At 51.3% G+C, this 9,614-nt stretch overlaps 3 protein-coding genes across 3 annotated transcripts in view; 2 read left to right on the forward strand and 1 right to left on the reverse strand.

Annotated features, from left to right (window-relative positions):
• The window catches only part of PpBr36_10789 (uncharacterized protein), a gene marked incomplete at both ends in the record, with an annotated part of 1,267 nt that extends 443 nt beyond the window's left edge, over positions 1-824 (forward strand). The window contains one exon of the mRNA XM_029897897.1: positions 44-824. Coding sequence (XP_029743845.1) covers positions 44-824 — 781 coding nt within the window. The remainder of the gene's footprint in view (positions 1-43) is intronic.
• Positions 825-4,003: 3,179 nt separating this feature from the next.
• On the forward strand, positions 4,004-4,415 carry PpBr36_10790 (uncharacterized protein; the record flags this gene model as incomplete). Its single annotated transcript, XM_029897898.1, has 2 exons — positions 4,004-4,144; positions 4,233-4,415. 2 exons carry the CDS (start codon positions 4,004-4,006, stop codon positions 4,413-4,415), a joined length of 324 nt encoding a protein of 107 aa, XP_029743882.1.
• A 2,275-nt stretch (positions 4,416-6,690) lies between these two features.
• PpBr36_10791 (uncharacterized protein) lies at positions 6,691-9,323 on the reverse strand (the record flags this gene model as incomplete). Its single annotated transcript, XM_029897899.1, has 4 exons — positions 6,691-7,789; positions 7,973-8,217; positions 8,616-9,097; positions 9,284-9,323. The coding sequence occupies 4 exons, from the start codon at positions 9,321-9,323 to the stop codon at positions 6,691-6,693; spliced, it is 1,866 nt and encodes a 621-aa protein (XP_029743823.1).
• Positions 9,324-9,614: the final 291 nt, after the last annotated feature.

The following is a 9,614-nucleotide window of genomic DNA, read 5'->3' on the forward strand; positions in this document are numbered from 1 at the left end:
AAAAAAAAAAAAAGGATACTAACCAACATGCCCCAAACAACAGAACCAAATTCCGCCCCTCCCTAAACTACCGCACAATCCACCAGATGATCGGGGCGGTCCAGGCGCGGCCCGAGGGACCGATCCGCAAGGACGACGCCGTCTTCAGCACCGTGGCGAGTGTCCGCTGGGGCTGGGACCCGCCGATCAAGTACACGGGCACGCTCACCGCCAAGCAGGTCAGCGAGAAGCTGGCGTCGACGCTGGAGGGGTGGGAAGGCAGCGAGCAAGGTCGGGGGCTGAACCGGCAGCTGCAGGCGATCAAGGACGAGCGGGCGGGCAGCGACATCCCAATGCGGATCAGGAACGTGATCTGCATCGCGCTCGGCACCATGACGGAGGAGGCGGCCATGCTGCAGCACTGCCTGGCGCTGGGGCTGGCGAGGCAGCTGGGCGCCCGGGAGATCTACATGCAGGACCCGGCGTACACGGCCGCGGACAAGAGGGCGCTGCACCAGCACGGCGTCAGGATCACCACGGACGACCGCATATTCAACCACATATACAGCGACTCGGTCGTCGTCTGCATCGCGCCCGGTTTCCCCGCCTTCGAGCTCATGCACGACAAGGTCTCCAGCTACGGCGAGTGGCCCGCCGTGCTGATCTGGGAGCGCCTCCAGGAGACCAACAGACATCTCGACCGCGTCACGCCCCGGGCCCAATACTTGATTGCCAAGTATGACGTCCTCGAGCTCGACTGCCCTCTTGACCGCAGCGCGTTTCTCGACACCACCGTCTATGTCAGGGAACGGAACCAGCTGTTCTCGGGCATGACTAGTGACTAGACAGCTAAAATGGGGGTTGGATTGAGAGCGGAAGCGATTGGTTGTGACGGGTTTTGCACATTTGGATTATTTGAAGTTGCCTATTTGGCGGCTGTGTTTGGGAACTCTTGGGTCATTGGTAGAGTGCATTTGGGAATTTTTGGGTTGTTAGAAGAGCTTCGTCTGGTTTGTGGCTGTGTTTGGGAACTTTTAGGTTATTGGAAAAACTTCGTTCGGTATTTTGTTTTTGCGGCTGCGCTTGGGAACTCCTGGGTTATTGGAAAAGCTTTATTTGGTTTGCGGCTACGTTTGGGAATTCTTGGGTTATTGGAAGAGATTCTTTTTATATTTTGTTTTTGCGGCTGCGCTTGGGAACTCCTGGGTCATCGGAACATGGTCCATGTCTTTTTTCAATTGTTTGTTTTTTTCTTCTCTCTTCTTCTTCAGCGCAAGGCTTTGGCAAAGGGCAACGCAACAACTTTAGTTAGCAAGCTCTATCCTTTGAGTCTAAAGCAAAAGGAGTCACAAATACATGTCTATTCAAAACGAATCCTCGACAGCTCCCTATCAAATCACATCCTGCAACAAACTCGCTCCTTGTGTGCATGTTGAAGACATTGTCGCTTACAAGTAAATCACCCCCATCCCACGAATCATAGTATGCCTCCTGTCGATCGTCCAAGACGCTGTCGATCTTGGAGTTGAGGGCATCGACAAGGGCTCAGAGTTTGCCAAGTCTAGCACATAAGTTTTCTGTCTCTCCTGGTGTGGAAGCTCGGCGGAATAGCGGTGTCCTTAAACAAACAGCTTTGTGGGAAAGAGCCTTCAAGATAGGGCGTATTTGTCGCCGTCGTGACAGGAAGCCAATGAGAATCTCGCGATATTGATTGGATGCCGTAGCTTCCTCGCTTGAGCACCAACGCCATTCTGGGCAGGCGCACATCGCAGCGTGTACAGCTTCCTCCACTCTACATACCAAGTGAAACGTCTCTTGGAGGAGCACCATCATACACCCTTCGATGCAGCGGAACGACTGCTGGAGGCCTACCAAGGTCTTTTTCCGACTGGTAGACCCAAAAATTGGTCATCGGAATAACTTTGATGTAAATACACTTGCTTATCTGTGGCCTTGGCGGGATACGTTGAAACCATATGGCACAGACTACACGCAAGGAAAAGCCAAACTCCTTCATCAGTGGGAAGACATAGCTAGACTTTATGGCACGAGCGGGTCTGTCTACCACGACCCTCGCCCTGTAGACTCCAGGTTCCCCGACAAGTTTTGGTACTGGGACGAAGAATACCGCTTGAAAGCAGCAGCGGCGGGGCTCGACTACAGACCATATGATTCAACACTGCATCGCTCCAGTCAGCTTTCGCGTTTGACCCTGGCAGCGATTTGCCCCGATCGGATAGGATCTTTCGCATACCCCCTGGCCATACTGCCTCGCCTCTCCAAGCTTAGGCTCGATCCTTCGACAAAGGCCCTACACTTCAGCAACTTGCATACAAGTAGGGTGGGAAACCACGTCAGTTCTTTCTTGAACCTTGAAACACCCATCATATTGACCATGTGCAGGCTCTACAACCAATTGCTCTGGCTCTCCAAATTGCATCAATTCAGATTATATCCTCATTTTAAATACTCGATCTCTTTCCGAGATTCTTGATCTGATAACTTCTCTACTGGAATACGGGGCATCGCTAAGCTCCCGCATGTTTATCACCCTATACCTGCACATGGTTCCTTAACACAAGGAGAACGCACTGAAATTCATCGAGATTACGGGTGCCAAGAGACAAAAAGGGCCGCAGAAGCTCCTGCTGGAATCACTGCTTGGTACCAAAGAGGAAGGCCGAGAGAAGGGTATGCGGAAGTTCCGCCAAATTGTAAAGGGCATCATCTCCGAGTCACATTCCTCCAGCCTCATGACGGAAATCGACGTATGTAAGAGGTTGGTAGAGACCGGCTATAGATGTCAAGGGTACAAGGAAATCCTTGACGAGGATCCGTCTCTTTGGATAGGATATTGAAATACTGAGACCTAACGCATCTATCAGAAGCTTGTATAAAGTTAGAAGAGCTCTCTACGTTCAGCTATGTTGACAGTCCGATGCATAGCTAGGTGTCGACTTGATAGATATAAGCTCCCAGCTGTTCCAGGAAAGGAGAGACGATAGGCCGTCTCATCTCTTCCGCTGTAAAAAACGATGCAAAAATAACATCAGGGACTGCTGTCATGCGAGGTAGCAGGTCAGCCCTGTGGAACGAAGATGCTATCGTATGATCAGTCCAGAGGCCCGCAGGCCACAATGAGACACGCTTCGCCCTAGTAAATTCTCATCATTTTGTCCCTACTACAAGAGTTGAATGGGGTTATTTTCACGTAATAATCAACCAGTAGAAACCCATACACAAAATGAAATCACTATCTATCTAGGCTCCTGTGCGGTTGCACAACCGGAACTCCCTCGGTCCCGAGAGATGTCCGTCGCACAAAAACAGGCCTGTCAGGACAAGTTTCCCTTTTTTGCTTGTAGGCAGTGTTTGCTTATGGCTGATGTTTCGTGTAGCTATCCGATTAGTCGTGGGATTTGGTCATAGTTCGATGCGTCTGGCCCAGGCCGTTGAACAGCAGGTTTGCCTTGTTGTGGCGCCCGAATGGCTATTTTCTGATCATACCGTCCGATACGTGGCTTACACAAGACCTCCATAGCCACTGCTTCGGCCCCCCGGCAAAAGCCACGACTGGGGAGAAGTAACCGTCAGACCGTCTCATCTTTCACTTTGATTTGCTTATGGGCTGCATGGTAGGCCTGGGACCCAGAAAAAAATATGCTCAAATGCTTTCTGTACGGGCGTTGGGGCAGGGTAGAGGTCTAGCCTCGTGTGATGCTGCACAGTCATTGTAGGATTCGGTGTTTCTCCAGCATCGTACAGATGCTGCCTGGTATTATTGGGTTCTTGTCTCGGTACAGCCTCAGATCATGGACGAGCCCAACTGATATACCATGGGATCTCGGGTATTAATGCCTGACGCTCTGTCACCAAATTGGAGGGAAGCACAGTACAGCACATCACTCTTAAACCCATCAAGCATCATCAAGACTCCCTCTAAAGCTTCCTCTTCCGCATCCGCTCCATACCCCATCACATCCAATCTTCCAGATCAGCAGTCATCCACAACCCAGACGCCGCCATGAAGACCTCCGCCGTCACCATCATTCTCGCCATGCAGTCCCTCGGCGCCATCACCACCGCCACCGCCAGCCCCGCCGACCTTCCGCTGGGCGTCGAGGTGGTCGAGGATACTCCCGGGAACCTCGTCGTCCGTGAAGTGGTAAGAAGCACAACCAAGTGTGGGGGATTGCATCTCATGAGTCGTTATACGCCATGCGAGCACTAACAAAAAAAGCAAAATTTCACAGTCTTACGACTCCAACCCTCTCCAGAAGCGGTGCAGGGAGTGCGTGCACCTCGCCGGCAAGTGCACCATCGGCCACGGCAGCTGTTACGCCCGCGAGAAGGCCAGCTGCACCTGGTGCGGCGACAGGTGCGGGTCCATCTGCGTCATGAAGGGCACCAAGTGCTCCGACTGGTGCAGCAAGTAGGAGGGGGTTGGGCTTCCTGGGGTTTGGGTGGGTGTTGGCTTTTTTCCTTTTTTTTTTTTTTTTTGTTTCGGATATTTGGTATGTTGCATTTTCATCTGCTGCGTAGATACCTACTCGATCTCGGTTGCCCTTCTGGGGCTTATCCTCAGTGAAAGTGATGAACGAGTGGCGGCGATGGCTCGGTGAGAAGAGGAAACAACAGTCGATAGTACGAATGCATCCGTGTCTTTGTCTGAATTTCCAACCAGCAAAAAACGGTGACAGACCCATGGATTGAGCTGGGAGTTACCCCTAACGGCTGCGCGCCAGTTTTTTTTTCCAAAAAAAAAAAAAAAAAAAAAAAAAAGACTGCGATTTGCATTCAACACGGGAATTATCCCGTCCATAGGGCGGCCAACCCCTCCGATCCAAGAGTCTGGTTTTTGGGAGAGCAGGGGTGACATGCTGCAACGACGGGATTTCTTTTTATTTGTTTCCCCCCCACCCGCTCCAAACATTCAGAAGCTGTCAAATGTTGCCAACAAAAAAAGAACGCGACGTATTCAGTGCCCCTTACGAGCCGAGGTGCAGCCGCAGTTGAAGCGATCCCCAATCACAGTGCGCCTTTTGACGTCGTCCCCGCACAAACAAGAAAAAAAAAAAAAAAAAACTACCAGATTTGTATGGTTGGAGAGGAAATAAAAACAAGAAAATACATGGAAACAATGGAAACATTTCCGAGTTTAAAGTTACCTACCTAGTTAGGCAGGAAGGTGGGTTTCCAGGCTTGGTTACTTGCATGTATTGGGAATCAATGTGGTTCTGTTGAGTTGATGAAATGCATCGGTCCCATGGTTCTCTCCATGTCGGACATGATAAAAAAAAAAATAAAAAAAAAACTCTACTGTGGTAGGCCCCCTTATTTTGCTCGACCAGCCAGGCCATGAGCCGGCCTCTTACTGTTCTGCCTTTTCGGTGAACCAAACCCCATTGGGACGTTTCTTGCCTTGTTCCTTTCAAACATTCAGAAATCAAAGTTACAACCCCGAAATGGCAAGTTAAAAAAAAAAAAAAAAAAAAAAAGGAAAGGAAAAAAGTCTCCGGAGATTGAGCGTCTTATTCTGGCGCGGCTTTTCTCCTTGAGAACCCTTACCCGTCCCCCCTAGTTCCCCCAGGTTTCTACCAAATTTGGACCATATGCTTCACTATGGGGCGCGGCTCCGCCCAAAAATACAGAGACTGGTCCCATCTCCCTCTCAATGGCCTTCCCAAGGTCGGCCATGCTGTCTTGTAGTTGATGTTGCACGACCTAATCAAAAAAACATACCACCCAACAATACGACAGAGGATCATTAGAACTTGCAAACAGAGCTGTCCGGCGTTTATGCTGAGCTGCTGAATCGCGGGGGGAATCGCCAGTGGTGATCACTGCCCTCTTTTGCAGCTTCAAATACTCACTTTCGCTCCACGACGTCTCGGGGATATCCCTGTCTCTGCCCTTGCGGGAACCGTTAAAGACTTAATTTTATAAAAATATTCGTGTTTCAGCCTACCAGATAGAGTGCAAGCCCTGCTCAACCTGACACTCAGGTCAGGAACCCTGCGGCTAACTTGACGCCAGACGCGCGGCACACCCCAGTTGCAATTTCCGCGCGGGTTTTCCGAGAACCTCAACATTTCAGTCTCTTTACTTTCAAACGAGTGTCTACCATGCTCAAGGCCCAGAGTGCAAAACAAAGCGATCCATGTTCTGTCAGGTGCAGAGAGCGTGACCACTGCTATCTGAAATTACTTGGCAACAATAACAATTCTATCGCCAGAGTGGAGGTAACAGGATCATTGAGAAGATAATTAAATAGTCAGAAGGATGACCAAGCTCAAGCATCAGGCATACCAAGTTAGTGACAGCAATCGAGATTCAAGACCACTGTGAGATTGCGAGAGATAATGAATATTTGACAAAACTGGGCAAACGCGATAAACAAATGCTAAAAATCACCCGAGGAGACTGGACTCAGATCCTCCTTGTATGCCACCAGAACGCCCAGATGCCAACTAAACCGGCCAAGCTAACAAAAAAAAAAAAGACAAATTGAACAAACGAACGAAAAGGCCGTCAAGTGTTCCAAGACACTCTTCATGTGTTAGAATGCGGATGCTGAGATGGGTTGCTCACTTATCAAGTCAAACAATGGCTGAACATGTATCTTGTGGAAGACGGGTGGTATCGTTAAATGCCAAAGGATAACCAGAGCAACCGCTCCATATTATGGCGCCCGGGCGCCCCGAGTCAACTTCATGCAACAGGGGGTGCCTGTTTCACTCCTCTCCTCCCCAACAGTGTGGCGCCGTCGAGGTTCAGCTCAAACGCCCCCTTCTGTCGGTTGCGATCCCGCACCTGCTGTCTCGCAGCAGCTGTCACCGCTGCCGAGTGCTGTCCATAACCGCGTTGCTGAGGCTCACCAGCCGCAGTCGGGACGCCTTTGTTACTTTCGCGCTCCCGACCACGCTGGGCCTCCTTTTCACCGCGGATATTGGTGTTACGCATGCTCTGCTCCAGCGCCTGTGTTGTGTTGGTCCCCGATTTCTTATGCGAGTACTCGCCACTCTCATCGCTGTCAGCATCACGCATGCTGGCGTCCTCATCCTCCTCATTGAGGTTGTTGAGTATGGCTGGCATTCCACCAGCCTTGGCCCCAACCTGCTTGCGGCGCTTGCCTTCTTCCTCCTGTCGGTGTACAGCGTAACCAACATCAAACACCTCGCGCAGGTTGACGGCACCAGGAGACCTAAAGTCGTACCGGCGATCGCCATCCTGTAGCCTTCCGGCATCGAAAGCGCGAAGCATGCCGTCGGGAGCAAGCTTCTTCTCGTCGCGGGGCGTCGGTCCCGACCCGCGAATCCAGGGGTGTGCTAAGAATTCGGTGATTGTAAAGCGCTTCTCTGGATCCACAGTCAAGAGATGGCTGATCAAATCCTGTGCCGACTTGGAGATGTCATCCCACCACGGCGAGAGGAAAGTGTACTGGCCCTTGGCGACTTTCTCCGTGAGGATCTCGATGCTCTCATCGTAGAATGGTGGGAAGCCACACAGTAGCGTATACAAAACGCACCCAAGGGCCCACATGTCGACCGACTTTGAATAGCGTTCATCTTTGACAATTTCCGGCGCGGTGTAACCGACGGTGCCGCAGGGCGTCATGGTTTGATTGTCCCACACGATCTTAGACAGACCAAAATCGGCAATCTTGATCTGGCCAATGCCACCGCCACCAACACCCTTGATGAACTCGCCCTCATCGACCTTGTCCTCGTCGCCGGGTTGCTTCGGCTTGGGGTGCTTCGATGGTACGACTGGAATTGGCGAAAAGAGAATGTTCTCAGGCTTGATGTCTCTGTGGTGCAGGTATTAGGTCAGCATATGATGTCGACTGTGGCACATGACGTCAAGAGACGACTCGACGATGCATCCTGACGGAGCTTCGCCTAGCGTAAAACGGGGACCAAAAACCACAGCGTCATGCAACCTCCACACCGCGTGCTAGCGCAGCACTGCGCATGCATGGTACCGTACTCACCTGTGAACAACTCCCCGCTCCTCATGCAAATATTCAAGGGCCTTGGCAACCTGCACGATAACGTGCCTTGACAATTCCTCGCTAAAGTATGTCAGTCTGACAATTTGATGGAATAGTTCGCCACCTGGTGCCAACTCGAGAATGATGTAGTAGTATTGTTTTGACTCGCTGAAATCGACCATCTTGATGATGTTGGGGTGGTCAAGCTGGCGCATTATTTGCACCTCTTTGAGAATGTTTGCGCGCTAAGTCACGTTAGTTTCTTCGGCAGTTCACGGCAAGGAGGGATCTAGACGCTGACCGCCGGCACACTTGATCCGAGGTAGAGCCCGTCCCATTGTGGTGAAGTGACACAAAAGCAAGATAGATGGGGAATAACAATGGTGAAGTGAGTATGACGACGGCGTTAGCCTATAAAAAAATCTTTTTTGCGCACCTCTGCGGCTTTGGGAGCCTTGGGTTTGAAATCCGGATGCAGATGCTTGTTTCCCTATTTTGGCGGCGCCCGATGGTTGGTACGAGGAATGATGCGACAGAAGAGACGGCCACATGAAGGAAAATGAAATAAAAAAAAACAAAACAAAACAATCTTCGCACGTGTAGACAACTGGTGATGAGACGCTGCCACGTAACAGCAACTTACCTGCATACTGCTCATTTCAAACTTGCGGACAACCTTTATGGCTACCTCGCCTGGCATCTTGCCCTCAAGGTCCCTAGCTCGATATACGTTGCTGAAGGCACCGTCTCCCATCTTCTCCAGAAGCTCCCAATTCTCCAAACCAGGGTACTTGGGGAATTTAGACTTGCTTGCAGCCTCCTCGGCGACCAGCTTGGCAATGTTGCTCTCGTCGATGCGCTTGCTCTTGCTCTTTGGGATTCCATGTTGGATACCTTGGTCGACTTCGGCGTGGTGGGCGGCGACGTTGCCAGCCTGCGCAGCACGGTTCGTTGCGTCGTTGCCCGGTTGGACTGAATAGGCGGCCGGCGCAGGCTGGTGAGCTGGTACTCCGCCATATCCAGGTTCTGACACCGGCGCCATGTTCTTAACAGGATCGTGGCGAAGAGCCGAGTTGTCGTGTTTTTGGGACTCGTCGTAGTTGTTAGCTACCCTGGCCTGCTTGCCTGTTGTTCCAAGCTAATTAGTCTCGAAGTTGCGCGCTTGATCTTTTGTCGACAAGACGTGGATGCAAAGGCTGGGGCTGAGATGAACATGTGCTGGTGGCCAAGGATCATTGCTGAATGACCGATGAACTGGGGATGGTGTTGGTTAAGGTGCAGTAGGTAGGGAACTATTGTTTTCAGACGCACCATGACGAATAAAGTTCTTGAGCTGCTGAATGGTTGACATTGTGTCAATCTGTAGTGCGTCCAGCCGTGGAGGGGCTAGACCGCAAGGAATGGAAGTTGGTAGGTAGGCGGCAAGATAGATGGCTCGACTTGGGGCTGACTGATGATGTCAGGCGCTTGGGTACACAACACAAAGACCGTTGCGCAGCCCCTGGAAGGCAGTCTTTGTAGCGCACCTGCTGGATGGATGACGGTCGCCCAGGCCTAGAGCGGTACGAGACGGGTAGGTAATTTGAGAATGTCGCAGACAGTTGTAGTCGCTTCCCGTCAGTTTGTCTTTTGCGCGGTAAGT

Source organism: Pyricularia pennisetigena, assembly GCF_004337985.1.
Source record: "Pyricularia pennisetigena strain Br36 chromosome 4 map unlocalized Pyricularia_pennisetigena_Br36_Scf_11, whole genome shotgun sequence".
Lineage (NCBI taxonomy): Eukaryota > Fungi > Ascomycota > Sordariomycetes > Magnaporthales > Pyriculariaceae > Pyricularia > Pyricularia pennisetigena.